This window comes from Salvia splendens, chromosome 1, assembly GCF_004379255.2.
Source record: "Salvia splendens isolate huo1 chromosome 1, SspV2, whole genome shotgun sequence".
Lineage (NCBI taxonomy): Eukaryota > Viridiplantae > Streptophyta > Magnoliopsida > Lamiales > Lamiaceae > Salvia > Salvia splendens.
The window spans coordinates 4,083,019-4,098,351 of record NC_056032.1 but is presented as its reverse complement, the minus strand read 5'-3'; the positions used below and the strand labels follow the sequence as shown (position 1 = coordinate 4,098,351).

General features: G+C 36.2%; 1 protein-coding gene and 1 long non-coding RNA gene across 3 annotated transcripts; both read left to right on the top strand.

Moving 5' to 3' along the window:
• The first annotated feature begins 569 nt into the window (after positions 1-569).
• LOC121809030 (E3 ubiquitin-protein ligase BRE1-like 1) lies at positions 570-12,508 on the top strand. 2 transcript variants are annotated; one of them, XM_042209587.1, is made up of 19 exons: positions 570-1,116; positions 2,508-2,669; positions 3,314-3,401; positions 4,578-4,811; positions 4,977-5,138; positions 5,785-5,978; positions 6,068-6,151; positions 6,260-6,379; positions 6,492-6,678; positions 6,746-6,906; positions 7,007-7,078; positions 7,586-7,662; positions 7,968-8,162; positions 9,055-9,127; positions 9,286-9,372; positions 10,869-11,006; positions 11,075-11,277; positions 11,358-11,523; positions 11,827-12,508. In XM_042209587.1, exons 1-19 carry the CDS (start codon positions 1,006-1,008, stop codon positions 11,956-11,958), a joined length of 2,646 nt encoding a protein of 881 aa, XP_042065521.1. In that variant the 5' UTR covers positions 570-1,005; the 3' UTR covers positions 11,959-12,508. The 2 variants fall into 2 exon arrangements, with proteins under 2 accessions (XP_042065521.1, XP_042065516.1); XM_042209582.1 differs by having other exon boundaries at positions 9,052-9,127.
• Positions 12,509-13,774: 1,266 nt separating this feature from the next.
• On the top strand, positions 13,775-15,167 carry LOC121809041. Its single transcript, XR_006052238.1, has 2 exons — positions 13,775-13,920; positions 13,991-15,167. It is a non-coding gene; the product is annotated as an uncharacterized LOC121809041 (long non-coding RNA).
• The last annotated feature ends 166 nt before the right edge of the window (positions 15,168-15,333 follow it).

Below are 15,333 nucleotides of genomic sequence, written 5' to 3'. Positions count from 1 at the left end.
TAGGTTTCGTCACATAGTTTAATTGCTCGAGACAATTCATTTCTCTTTCAGTCACACAATTAGCCTTTGTACAATATGTACATAATGAATTAGTGCACATTAACAACCGGAACGATAAATAAATATATACTACTACTATAAATTAACATTTCCCATTGTTAATGTCAAATCACAAATGGAAGTTTCGATATTTTCCCAAAACTATCCTTATATATATAATATTTTAATAATTTTTTCTTTAATTTTTTTAATTATTAAATTTTGCATTAAAATTTGAATTGTTAACAATTAAAATTATTTTTCAAATATATGTTGGGCCTCCAACATAGCAGGCTGAGATAGAGATGGCCCATGCAGTTTTTGAGAGGCCCATACCCGTTTTATGTCGACAGCCAATCAGATCTCCCAAATCCCGCAGCCCTATTCCTCTTACAGGGGTCTTTTGGTCATTTTAGACAATAAGCCCCGATTTTGTGTTAGCAGCCCAGTGTAAATGACGTATCTACCCCTGGAAATTTCTGAAAAGCCCCATTCCGCCCCTTCTAATCATATTAAGCAAAGCAGTTTCACTTTCTCTCTCTTCCCCCACCCCACATTGTTGATGTTCAGAGGTTGTGTGTGTGTGTAAAATTTTCACACTTTCTCCCAGTTAATTCATTCACATATCGAAAGAGCCTAAAAATTGAATTCAGGATAAAGGATAACAAGGTAACAGAAAACCGCTGTTAATTGCTAATTGAAGCTTAACAATCGCGGGTTTCTCTCTGACCTAGGGTTTGGCTGGAAATTGGAGTCAAATCTACACTTTTGGTTGATTTTGATAAGTATCTGTGGTTTTTAGAATTTGGGTATTTCCAATTTGTGCCAAGACTGCATTTTTATGCATGCATGTTTGCTTCCTTGTTGAACTATCCGGGGGTTTTGTGAAATAGTCATTGGAAGTTTTATTCCGTGGGGTTTAAAGGGAAAAGTGATGATTCTGGGGTTTTGAGGGGTGGGTCTGTAATGGGTAGTACAGGCGAAGCTGACAAGAAACGGCGTCATGTTAGCTCCTTATCGCCCACTGCCGCCATGGCCAAGAAGCGTCATCTGGCGGTGCTATCCGAGGAGAAAAAGGTGAGGCTGCTACTTTTTCTTTTTCCTTTTTTTTGTTTTGTTTAATATTTCTAAATAAGAACTTTCTGTTACTAAGAAGTAGAATCATGTTTACAAGCAATTTTATGCATGAATAGTGTTTGATTCCCACGTGATAATTATTGGTTGGAGAGACACACGAAATGCACTAATGATCTTGGGATGAAGGTGTGTCTAAGTTCATGTAAATTCACAAGTTCTGTGCTTTATTTGTGCTAATCTGATGGTAAATTTCCAACCGTATGTTATTCATGGTGCAGTTTTAGTTAACCATGTGTCTATCAGGGACCTTGAGTTTCTTTATCTAATGTCCATATACATTGTTTTGTGTGAATGAGTCCTGATTTTAGGTTGTTGTGAATGCTTTAGCATGTCTTATGTTTTTGTAGACTTAGTTTGGATGGGCTCTCTTCATTAAATATCCCTCAGAGACCATCACATATTAATTGGTTATGTTTATACTCTGCTGATTCTGTTATCAATTACTTCCGACATGGTAGAAAAGTTGGGTTATAAGTGCCAATCTTTTGCATTCACCCATGTTTGGTATTACTTTTTTGTGAAGGTATCTGTGATGCCTTGTTAATGTCCATGATTGTTAACTAGAAGTCATGTGCTATTTATTTGTTCTTGTGTTTTCCATACAAAACATGTTCTTGCTTGTAAAAATTAACAATTACTCCCTTCGTCCCACTCAGGATGTCCACATTCTTGAGTGGCACAGGATTTTAGGAGGAGTTGTTAGGTGGAATAAGTAGAGAGAAAAAGGTAGTTGATACTCCCCCCGTCCCAAGATAAGTGAGCACAAACTTTTCGGCACGGGATTTAAGGAAATGGGGTTTTGTTAGTAAAGTGGAAAGTGAATAAAGTAAGAGAGTTAATAAAGTAGAGAGAAAAAGTAAGAGAGAGAATACCAAAAAAGGAAATGACTCACTTATCTTGGGACGTCCCAAAAAGGAATGTGAGTCGCTTATCTTGGGACGGAGGGAGTATATGAAGGAGGGGAGAGGAGAGAAGAATTAATTTCCAATGATAGAAAATGGACATCTTGAGTGGGATATAAATTAAAAGGGAAAGGTGGACATCTTGAGTGAGACGGATGGAGTACTAAATGATAGCAGCAGTGTATTTAGTAAATACTGTGCTAACCAATTCTATTTGATAAAAGGAGTTTTTTTCTTCATTTTCATACGTTTGCAAGCTGCAGATATGCTATCTGTGTACACTTATCAGACGGGGTACTGAACTTGATTGCGTTCCTTCCATTGGATCATTGATTATATATCTGATAAATTGTGACTTCACACTTTCCTGTGAGATTTATAGTCTTTGACGTGGCGACAACTAATAGTCAAAATTTTGAATTGCTGTAGCTCGACGCAGCAGTGCTTCAATTTCAAAATCAAAAACTCGTACAGAAGTTGGAAACTCAGAAGGTTGAGATTAATGCCCTTGAGGACAGATTGTGTCAGTTGAGGGATAAACAACATTCATATCATAAAACTTTAGCTGAGGTCGACAATTCATGGAAAGAGGTATATGATTATGATGCATGAGTGGGTTTTCTTATTTTTCTTACTACTCATGATAAAAAAAATGTATGTTGATTATATTTTGAGGTTTTGTCTAGATTTAGTTTTTGTTTGTAGCATCAATTCAAGCAGGTTAACCAACTTGAAAATTATCGGAGAGCCTGATAAAATCGTAATGGAGATTACGTAATGGTATCTTCAGTTTTGCTCACTCTTTATTCCATTTCAAGCTACATTGGCCCCTCGGAGAATCATAACACAAAATATTTTGACCTCTACGCCTACTCACAATCATTAATGGAACAACGCAGAGAAATGAAACTATATCTGGCTAAGGATTTACGTAATCATAATAGATATATTTCTAACTGGTGACTGGCTGAAAAATGCTACTATAAAAGAGCTGTAGGATTGATTGTGGTAAGGAGGTGAACATTTATGCAAGAAAGGCCTTACCCTTCATTTTCCTTGAGTGTAGTCAACCAGCTCCATAAGTTTGCTGTATATCTAGGGATATATAATAATCTGGGTCACCCGTTAAGCTAGTGAAAATTGATGCTGATAGCTGTAACCATAAAGCGTACATAGATCTATCATTTACAAAATATTTTCCTTCTCATTTTAAAGTGGCTCCAATATTTCATCAGCTGGTTGATCACTTGGCGTCACATTCTAACTGCACACTAGAAAATACAAAAGATGTTCGAGGTTTTGGACGCCACCTAGCAAAAGAAGGTAAGCGATGCTAGTTGCAGATGTGTTTATGTAAATGCATTTCTTTCCTATTTTTTGGAGATTAAACTATATGTTCAAACATTGTTTTGTTGTAATAGCTTTAATTTTTAACGATGATACCTTCCAATTTTTATGAGCATGTGCCGATGAATAACGGCTTATGTGCATATTTTTTCTGTGTTGTTAGTTTGTGACTCAAAGAGGGCTATTATTGCATGCCTATCTGATTGGCTGTTAGATGATGCATACCTTTTTTGCTTGATTGGTCAAAATTATACACATGCACAAACATATTCTTGTATGCAGGCAGGCACTCCATCATTCCGGGGGGAGGGGTGTAGCACCTATTTTAATGTGCCTGTGTGCTCTCACAGAACAAATTTTATGATGAGTCTCAGAGTTTGTGGCGATCTTGTCTCTCTTCAAGCCTGATATTCTAGAATAGGCCTTCTCTTTTCTGTGACTGGGTGGACATCTTGTTCAATATTAGTACACTATGGGGGTGTTCGGTTTGCAAGATTGTATCCGAGATTAAATTTGTAGTGTGTTTGGTTTATGAGATTCAACCCCACAACTCAATCCTAGATGGATAATCATGGGATAATTAGTCATAGCTAACCCCCTATGACTAAAATAATCTCACAACTCAATCCTAGATTATATCTTGGTATTATTTTATCTTGGAAACGAACACCACCTATTAATATTATATCAATAAGAGTTGGTTTCTAGAACTTCACCTCAGAAAAAAAGGACAGAGGATTTGTAGCTTTAAATTCTTTTCTGGACAGTCACCTGTGTGGGCACCTAGTCGATCTCCATTATATTATCATGAAACATTTCCAGACATTTCTTCTATTTATGAACAGTGATTATCTGTCTTGGAAGCATGTAAGATGAGTTGTTTTTTATTTTTGTACTGTCACAATTCTATAGGAATTAGGAAATCTTCTTTTAGATGTATTATTTTGCATAAAATTGCATTGCCATATCTACAAAGTACAAACAGTATTTAAATGTAATACTTTTGTCTGTATGTATATGAATTACTCGGTTTAGCTCCTAGTTGCTGATGAATTTTGCTGTGTCACACAATTTGCAGTCTAAATGCTGTTCACTCTATACTGTGTTTTTTTGGAGCTTTTGCTAACAAAGTCATACAAATTGCTTTAATAGATTGTGATTCGCCACCAGAGGATACTTTACTGAGCCGGCTCTTAGAAACTGGTGCAACTGAAAATAGCTCAGCCAGTACATTAATGAATACATCTGAAGAAGAGAGAAAAATAAATGGTGAAATGACAGAGAAATTAGAGATTATACTCAAGAATATAATAGCTTCTTTTGATGATTTGAACAATTTGAAGAGTATTTTGTACGCGGCATCTCTGAAGATACTCTCTTCTAATGGTAAGACCATATTGGTATTTTGCATGATGCTTCAGTTTGTGAATGAAGTTCGTCAAGTTCTTTTACAAATTTTTTTTTATGGCTTCCTTCTTTCCCAGTGTTGCTATGCTTATGCATCTGTCTCTGTGTTTAGTCACTTATTTACTTTTTGGCACTCCACTGTAGGACAGAGCCAGAAGGTGGTTTTTTCTCATTTGCTAACCGAGGTTAGAAATATGAGGATGGCAACCTTGAAGCTCCACTTGAAGCATAAATCGTTGGCTGGTGAGCTGCAAAGACATAGAGACACCGACGCAAAGAATAAAGCTGATCTGAAGCGTTTGAAAGGTATTAGTTTTTTTTTATATTTCTTCTCTATAGTCCACACACAAAATAGCCGCTTCTCAGTGTATTCCCTTTCTGGTCTGGCTTAATTGCCTTAAGTGGTAAGTTTCCCCTACACTTGATATTGGAGTCAATGTGTATGCCATCTGTAACTATCCTGAAGAACATAATATTATTTGTAGGCTTCTGTCTTATTATTGTAGAGTGCTCAGGTACTGTTATTATTTTGAGAAACTGGCTATAGAATTCCATGCCTTGTTCAAATGCATTAGTTTTATTTGAACTCAAGATGCACCTGATAGAATTTGAAAAGGCTCACCTGATAGACAGGTTATGTATGGTATTCCACACCCACCTGTACAAAAGAAGTTATCTAGCTCATTTCCAGACCCGAATGAAAAAATAAGAAAGGAATAACTACCTCTGTTCAGTTTCTCAGCTTGCCTCTTTTAGTTGAGTTACTGGTAATATGGATGCTGGAACAGAAACTGTCTATTATGTTATAGGGGACGTGTGTTTATTGAATGCTGCAGCGTTTAATCTGATAATTCACATGTTCTGCATTGAGTCTCTTTAATTGTTTTCCAAATGCATGGTTTTCAACAAAGTTCAGACATGTCACTGCATTCTTTTGCTTTTCTATTTAAAGGAGAACTAGAAACTACAATATGTGAACTGGAAGAAAGCAACCATAAGTTGGCGGTTATAAAAGCAGAAAGAGATGTGGCAAAGGGAGCATCTTTCCCTGTTCTAAATCAAGGGAATAGACAGGCAACTAATGATAAAGTAAGGGACAAAGAAAGAGACTTGGAAGATATGGAGTCAACCCTGAAGGAACTATTGGTATAAACTGCTTTTTTATTACTCCTCTAGTGTAGAGAATATAGTTGCTCTATATAGAAATGGCTCATAGAAAGTATGTCTCTGCATAGGAGCAATCATCATCTCGACTAGAAGAGCTCAAGCGTTTTCATGAAGATAGGCTGAACACATTAAGAAACTTATCAAATTTGCAGGTTAATATGTTTCCTCGTATCTTATGTGTATTCTCATTTCTTCCCACTTCTTGTTATTGCACATTGGCCCTTGATTTTCTTACTAGCCTGTGCAACTTATATTGGCAGAGCAACTTAAAGAATGTTCACTGCATTTGTTCATCCCAAGCATATATTTTACTGAAAGATCAATTGACAAAGGCTAAAGCAGATGTAGTTGAATATCAAGCCCTTTACGAGAAATTGCAGGTTACATTTTGTTTTATTTTCACATTTTCAGTTCACTTGTTGTAGCCAATTTTTTTAATAAAAAAGAAGAGAAAAAGGGAACATATTCAATTTTTCACCCTTTCAAATTCAGGTTGAGAAAGAGAGTCTTTACTGGCGGGAAAAAGAAAGTTTCATGAAAAATGAATTAGTTGATGTGCTTCAGCAATCTTCAGCTGTTGCTAACTCCAGAATAAGCGACTTGGAAGCAGAGATAGAGAGATACAACAAAGAAAAGGATTTAATTAAGGTCAAGCTGGACGAAGCATCTAAAGAACCTGGTATGGATAGTATATTTTATTGTAATTCAGTAGATTTGTTGTCGCTAGTTTAATTTGTTAATTACAGGCAGGAAAGAGATTATTGCGGAGTTTAAAGTTTTGGTTTCATCATTTCCTGAGAAAATGGGTCGCATGCAAAATCTGTTAGCTAAACACAAAGAGACTGCTGCAGACATTCACAGTTTGCGAGCTGATGTTGAATCATTGACTAATATTCTCAACTGCAAGGTGAGGTTTGATAACTTGTCCATTCTATTTTGTTTTAGCTCGGTATTCAAAGTTACTAAAATTCCACATATGTACATGTGCATCTGTGTGTCATAAACAGGCTAAGGAGTTGGAGACTTTGACTTCCAGATCAGCGCAGCAAAATGCTGAAATTCAGAGACTACAAGCAGTGGTACGGAATTTTCTTATGTTATATGCATTTGGTCACATAACTTTACTGACTCAGGCTTACTCTGTATGCAGTCTTTTGTTTTTGTTTGTAACAGTAGATTATATTATAGCCTACTCCCTCCGTCCGCGAATAGGAGTCCCGTTTTTCCATTTTAGTCCGTCCTCGAATAGGAGTCCTGGTTAACTTTTACCATAAATGGTAATAGGGTCCCACCTGCCACTAACTCATTCCACTCACATTTCATTTAAAACTAATATACACAAGTGGGACCCCTATTCCATTAACTTTTTTCCACCCACTTTTCTTAACACTTCTTAAAACCCGTGTCGCCAAGAAATGGGACGGAGGGAGTATTTCTTAACATAACAGACTTCAGATAAGGACATAATGAAAATCCCTATCTACTGTAGTTGGGCTTTAATAAAAAAATGACTAGTGAGATTTGCAAGAACTATTTCGAAATAGAGGGATCTGATAAGATTTTTAAAATTTGGTTTGTGGGCACAGATCAGTGATTTAAAGGGGACAGTTACAGACTTGAAGCTCTTCCTAGAAATGTATGGGCACCAATCGGTTGATTCAAGGTTGGCATTCTTCATTTTTTTTAATATATTCATAAAACTTCCAATAATGTAAGTACCTACGTTGAGTACGGCTTCAAATGATTTTCTGGTATGTAATTGCTGGTTAATCTTTCTCTACAAACCCTACAAATTCATTAAGTTCTCAAAAAAGATTATGAAAAGGACAAATTAGCACTCGAATGGTTGGATGCATATATTTTGCAGCATGTCCGTCATTAAAATCTAAGGTCATCTTTGTGGGTCCATCTGAATGAACTACCACTGTATTCATACCTTTTGTTTTTGAAATACTCTGTCATATGCAGGGATGTTAGTGCAGCTAGAAGTGCCGAGATAAAGGCATGGGCTCAAGTTCAAGGCCTTAAATCCTCCCTTGACGAGCGTAATCTGGAGTTGCGAGTTAAAGTTGCAATTGAAGCAGAAGCAAAAGCCCAGCAGAAATTAGCTGCTTCGGAGGCTGAGATTGCTGAGCTGAGACAGAAGTTAGAGTCTTCTAAGAGGTCCATTTCTTTGCGAATCCTATAAATGTTGCTATCATCTTTTTTTGCATTAAGAAATTACGCGTGCTATTGGCTTTTTGCTGAATATGATTCTTCATCTGGTTATGCCCGAGTATGTTGCATCTTCCTTATTTGGATGGTTCTACTATACTTGTGTAATTTTGTGCTCGTGACATTTTATGTGATATTAGCTTATAAACAGTAAAAACAAATGTTGTACAATTGCTTCTTACCATTGTAAGGTGAACCTTATCTAGTTAGTAAAAAAATTATTAGAAAACCAGTATATCAGTATAGATTCCCTATATTTCATCTAAATTATGCTGTATTTCTTTTTTAAATGTATAGTAATAGTAGCTAGATGATAATTGCTTCTTACCATTGTAAGGTTTTGATTGTCATTTTCTGATACAGTGCCAAGGAAACAATGACCTGGCCACTTTTCTAGTGATTTAAATAATTGAAAGCCAGTACATCTGTGAATACTAAAGATGAGGAAACATAATTTTGAATCTACTTACATTTTTATTATACATGTGAATAGGCTATCTGGAACTCCTAAATTATAAGCTGAAATTTTCAAATGGGAAGACTAGAGATGTGATGACAATGTGCAGAAACCGTAGGGACATGTGTATTTGTGTGTCTAGGTAGATGATAATTAGAGTTGGTTGTGGATTGGTCAAGTGAAACCATATACCCTTTCAGAAATTAGTCCATGGCCGCGGCTCAGATTCTATATCTGTGTGTATTCTTATAGTCTCTTCCACTGCCATAGCAGGGAAAAATCAAGCCTTTCTGCTAGCTTAACCCTTGCAGAAATTTGTCAATGGCCGCGACCTAGATTTTATATCTGTGTGCATTCTTATAGTTTCTTCTACTGCTATAGCAGGGAAAAATCAAGCCTTTCTGATGGCTTAAAATCCAAGCATGAAGAGACCGAGTCCTACCTGGTTGAGATAGAGGTTTGTATTCAACCTTAACTTCTATGAGTCATAGCTCTTAAATATGAAATTGATCCTTATTTTCTACACACATTCTGAGTTCTGGCATATTTTCTAAAGTTGGATAGGTCTCTATCATACATCCTAAAATAGACTAAGAGTTACCTCTATTGCTACAGACTATTGGGCAGGCGTATGATGACATGCAGAGCCAGAACCAGCAGCTTTTGCAGCAAATCACCGAGAGAGATGACTATAATGTTAAGGTTATAACTCCATTGATTCCGTAATTCAGCTGGATTTCTAAAGAATCAGTTTTCTGATTGTTTGCTTTCAATTGAACCAAAATCATTATGGCGAGACATTTAAATTCATACGAGTATTATTTTGGACTTAAAAAAGGAATGCATCTACATACACTGTGTAGGAGGAAGTATCTTATCAACATTTAAGTTTCTTCAATCTCTCTTTGGTTATGGGGACCTAAATAGTAAATTCACAGAAATCCATTTTTCAATTGGACACTATCTGCATATCCACCACCCTGAATATTATTAAAAAATTCTGATGCAAAACAAAAGATTATACTTGATCCATCATTTTAGAGTTTGTGCCTGCTGTTATCAGGATAGCTGTTATTCTTATTTTTCAATGTGAAATTGTGAATGCTATTCCCTAAACCCTAGTTGCTATTAATTACTTGCGTTTGTATCATTTGTTTTTCATGCTCCTGTTTCATTTTGTTGGAACATAGCCCGGATATTAAGAATCGTATGATATATTGGAGAAAAAATTGATATATTACATGATATCGACTGCATGATTGCACGTGCTTCCTTGTGGAGCTTTGTCATGGTTAACTAAGTTTTATGCTTTATAATGTTCAAGCTCTGAGGAATAATTTGTCCCTCTTCCGGGGCTGAGCATTCTAACTTTTGCACACCCACCAGGCCATGCAAGTCTATTCTCATGTTCCTTGACCTCTAGGGTTTGTCTTTAAGGATCTTCTGTCATGTCACGTGGATACTGTTGTAGGGTTAGCAAAGGTTGTTTCTATTTTGTACCATTGTGCTTTTCACTTTTCAGTTACGCTCATTGAGATAATTGTCCAGAATGAAGTTTAGGCTTTAATAATCTCTGTTCAGCAGCATTTCTCATGAACCATTTATATGAGAGTGGAGTAGTCCTTGTTCGAGTTTAACTAAGCCTGGCTCTTTTTAGTATCCTCCTTGTACTATAGTATCTCTTAAGTGTATCTGTACTTTAATGTTGGTTTGGAAATTGGAAACACAAGGGAAAGATTAGTACCGTCCTTGGGCCTAAACTTGGTCTTTCTTCTTTTCTAGAGTATCCTAAAATCTACAATATTTTCATATAATGTTTTTGTAACTAATTGCATACCAAAATAATGATACAATCTTGTAAAACTTGAGACTCAGAACTCATTTTTCAACTATCTTGAAAATTTTCTATAGTATTGGAACAGGGTGATTACACACAGGTAGTGGTGCCAAAAGTCTTTTGTTGCTCCAAGGAAAAAAGTGGGAAAACCACTCCTCAAAAAAACTATTGTTATTATTTTCCCAAAAATGATAGTAATAATTAATTATGTCAACCCTTTGGTTTGTTTTCTCTAATCAATATATATTCTTTCAAATTGGTTATAAACTCTGGGAAAAGAAACTCTGTTTCCAACCTCTGATGCATATATCTGGTGGATGCCTTTGTTGATGAATCACTTCCATATTGGTTTGTGTTTCAGCTTGTTTTAGAAGGCGTGCATTCAAGACAGATGGGAGATGCTCTGCTTATGGAGAAGAGAATGTTGGATAAATCTGTACAACAGACCAAGAAAACTGTAGATTTTTATAACTTTAAGGCTAGCCGAATTGAAGACCAGGTAGTATGAGTGGCATACATAGGGTCATATGTGGAAGTTGATTGTATTAATAATCTTTTTGGCTGCAGTTGAAGGGCTACTCAGATCAGAGACAGAGACTTGCAGAAGATAGAGCCCACAATGCTGCTGCTTTGGAAGGCACTCAAAGAAGACTGTTAGATGTGAGGAAAAATTCTCAACTACTGATGGGAACAGTTGAAGAAGCACAGGCGCAGGTTGATAGGAGTAGGGTGTCTCTTACTGAGATGCAGATAGAACTAGAGAAAGAAAGGTGTTCAGGGTTAATATAATTCTTATTCAGCTACATGAAAAACTATTTTCTCACTTCTTGCTGCTCTTTCTTTTAATTAGGTTTGAGAGAAAAAGGGTTGAGGAAGATCTAGATAATCTAAGGAAGAAGGGTCAACAACTAAAATCCCAAGTTGAGGGATCCTCTGTAATTGAAAAGCTCAAAGAGGAACTCAGGGAATACAAGGAAATTCTGAAGTGCAGTGTCTGCCTTGACAGAAGGAAAGAGGTAATTCCCATTTTGAGATGCATGAGAAAATGAATAAGCTAGCATTATCTATTAAGAGGTTGCTGTGTTGTACAAGTTTTTATTTCCTTTTCAAGATTTTTGAAACATACGAGACTACATGATTTATTTGGATGAAAAAAAGAATGGCTTTCTTCACTTCAGGTGTATGTTGCCTAACAATACCAGATCCCCAGGCACATAATATGATTGGACGACTTATGGGATGATTAGGTTTAGAGGGCACTATATTCATTCGTGCTGTGGGTTTATTTCAGTTAGGAGCTTACAATTACCTTTTGCCAGGTGGTCATCACAAAATGTTATCATCTGTTTTGCAATGCTTGCCTTCAGAGAATAATTGAAACACGCCGTCGTAAGTGCCCAGTTTGTGCGTCAAGTTTTGGCGTCAATGATGTCAAACCTGTATACATCTGATCATTATGGTTCCTGGCATCAATGCGTATGCGTACCGGGTCCGTGTGCACCTAGAAGTTCACTCTGACGATGATGTTTCACATGTACTATATAATACTTTTTGCTCTGCTGAATCCAAGAAAAGACCACGTCGCAACTGATAGAGGTTCCTTTCTAGAAATTGCTTGTAGCGTAGGTTTGCTCTTTCTGGTTTAGATGCTGGAAGTGTTTTTTGATTTTTTTGAAATAGTGTTCATGAGTTGCCCTCTTCATTTGACTGCTCCAAGAAACTGGGTGCTTTTTTAACTTGCTGCTTGCAGATTGAATTCAGTCCAGTTCTCCATATGACGGTTTTGCAAGTAAAGAAAGCAATTGATGCAAAGCCCCATGGTTTCCAAGTGTGTATGGATTAGCATGGAGCTTCATATGACTTTGGTCTTAGACTCTTAGGTTCTTCTATGCCGCTGTGTACAGATTTTGTATCTCAATTTTGTTGCTAGTGTCTAGTTTGAGTTGTTTTAGGAGAAACAAGCAAAATATCAATGTTCAATCAGTAATTTTTCATTGTCAATTTGCACGCCTATACCATTTGAATGTTCTGATTGAATCATACTCCTTATTGAGTAAGCTTGTTTTGGGCATTCAGTTTTAAAGATCTGCATGTGTGTGTTGTGTGCTCGAATGATTGTGTGCGACACGGAGACAGACATGCATCTTCTTCATCAATATCCTTATTATCATGGTTAGTTTCACCCCTGAGCTAAGGTTTGTAGAATATAGTATGTATGTATATATATATTTACAGCCAATGGCAATCATCTACGACAAATATTTACTTTGGCTACTTGTTTAGGTAAAGTGGGTTCCCTCGCTGTTATAAAATTAAGGCATGGAATGCTCTAGATTGAACTCATGAAGTGACTTTAGCTGAAGAAGGTATGCTGTTGAAGTATAATTGTTGTCATGTTAGTGCTGGTTTTTATCTTCTTTTTCTTAATGAATTTGTTATTTTAGAATAAAGTTGTATCTTGGAGAAATTATTATGTTTATGTATAGCTGAATGGATTATATTTTTATTAAAGTGCATGATCGTGCAGATACAATCTTTGTGTTCCTATAGGAAGCATGCTATGTACCTTCTAGCATGATAATTTTTTTCAAACAGATGATTTCCTCTAATAATAGTCTATCAATTGTTCTGTTAGTTCCCAATAGTTTTTTGACAAGCTGCATAATAATTCATTTCGAGTGTTTAGGTTGGTTGGAGTTGATCAATACTTGTGTGATTAAGCTTTACTGTTGGTTAGGTACTTATATGTGGGATGAAAGTTTATTAAACTATCAATTCAGTCCGTTGTTGGCTTGTAACGTAGTGCACATTAGTTTTTGTTATTTTTCTTTCTTTTTTCCTAAAGGGGACTGGGCGGACACTAGGTCTTTGTTCTAGTTTAATTTGAAACTACAGTAATTAGTTACCATAAAGATTTAATCTTTGCTTGTATGCTTGACATGAAGGTAAGTGGAGGCAGGCCAAGTATTCACTTGCTTAATGCTTGTGCTCTATTTCCTTATTCCAATGCGAGTGTTAAAGGAGTGAAGTTTAGGTGGAGAACATTTTTTACATAGCACGGGGGGCCCTTTATAACCATCGTCAATTAATATAAGGGCAGATCTTATCCCTTATTAAATATTGATTATCATGTCTTTAGTCCTTGTAACAGTACATTCTTTGTAGTTTTGTGGTAACTGTAATTGGTCACAATGATTGGCACTCAGAAAGCACAATGTTTAAAAAATCAGGACATGCCATGCCTTGTTGAAGTGAATGTGAGTCAGTGAGTAATATATTGTCATATGTGTGATGCTCCAAGCAGACTGATTCATTGACTTCAACTTGATTTACTCTTCCATCTCTGAATTTCTGTTGCTTCAAACATGCTTGCCATTCTTGAACTGTAAAATATAAAATGCCAATTACAAAATGTGCGATGGCTTGTCATGCTTGAATATTCTGCTGCAACAACCGTACTCACAACTTTTTGTATTTTAACAGTACATGAGCTTGGTGGCTATCGTCGTTCCCAACTCCTCTGGGCCAATGTGTATATTATTGGAGTGAGATTGAGCTCTTACAGTTTGGGACCAGATGATAAGTTGGAGGTACATCATGTCATTTTCATTCCAAGACTATATGGTAAGGGTCCAACCATGAATTTCTGATGTGTGTGCTGCTTTCCCAGACCGTACGCGTTCAATAAATGAGTAGATATTATTATTAGGTTTAGTTTGGAGAAGCTAATGTTATTCTTGGTGGCTCTAAATGGTGAATGGGTGTTGAGAGAGGAGAGCCCTCCTCTCCAAAACATGAGCTTATATAGTCAAACTGACAAAATTGTCTTCATTGTGATTCATGTTCCTGATCATGATTGGTTGGGGTCTGATGAATTCTTGACTGTTGATTTAGGCGATTGATAGAATCTCATCTCATATATCCTTCCCGTCCTCCTTGAAAGTTATGGTGATCAACACCTTCGTTTTGAATCACAGTCGATTAAATGCATGTATGTAGTTGGAATTATGAGTTAGGGATAAGCTTAATGCAAGTAAAATTGTCTGAATCACTTGAGATATTTTTTTATGAACACATGAAACTAACAAGTAATTTGATGAATTTCTAGTAGCATGTTGTTGTGTGCCCACATGGATATTGATTGATTGAAATTCACTGATACCAACATTGCTCTCGGTTGCTGCGAGATATTTGAAGCTGAAATTAAATTTTGCTTATGCAAACTTATAGTACTATAATTGAGATGATTTGGTTGTGAAATTGTGGATCATGTTTAAAGTAGAGCTTGAAATAAAGAAGTATATAAAACATAGGATTCTTGAATGTTGAGACATCTTCCCATGTGGGTTTCGTCCAACTATTTAAGTAATTGTTAGGACCATTTGTTGTCTTTGTCTGGAATATTAGCATGTAGGTTAGGCAATCTATCATATTTTGCCTAATCTCTTTTACTCTCCTTGGTGGATGAGTTCTTATTTTCAGGCCATTGAGTTCGAACATCAACGTTGTCTTTTCGATCAAGTCAGTCACAGAGAATATAGTGATCTCGACTGTGGTTGTAGCTATTTGTGTTCGATTCTCATTTGAAGAATTTTCATATCTCTGATATTTGAAGAATTTTCAACTTTTTATAGGGAGCAAAAATATTTCATTTTCTTTCTATCATGATGGTACAAAGAAAAGAAATACTATCTGCTTTAAAGTAGCTAAATACAAATGGTTCGTACGGAAAACTCGATGTTAAATCACAAAAGTAGCTTTAAAAATTGTGAATACTTCACTGTTATTGTCTTTAGCTAAGTGTAAGAAATCATTTGGCAATGCCT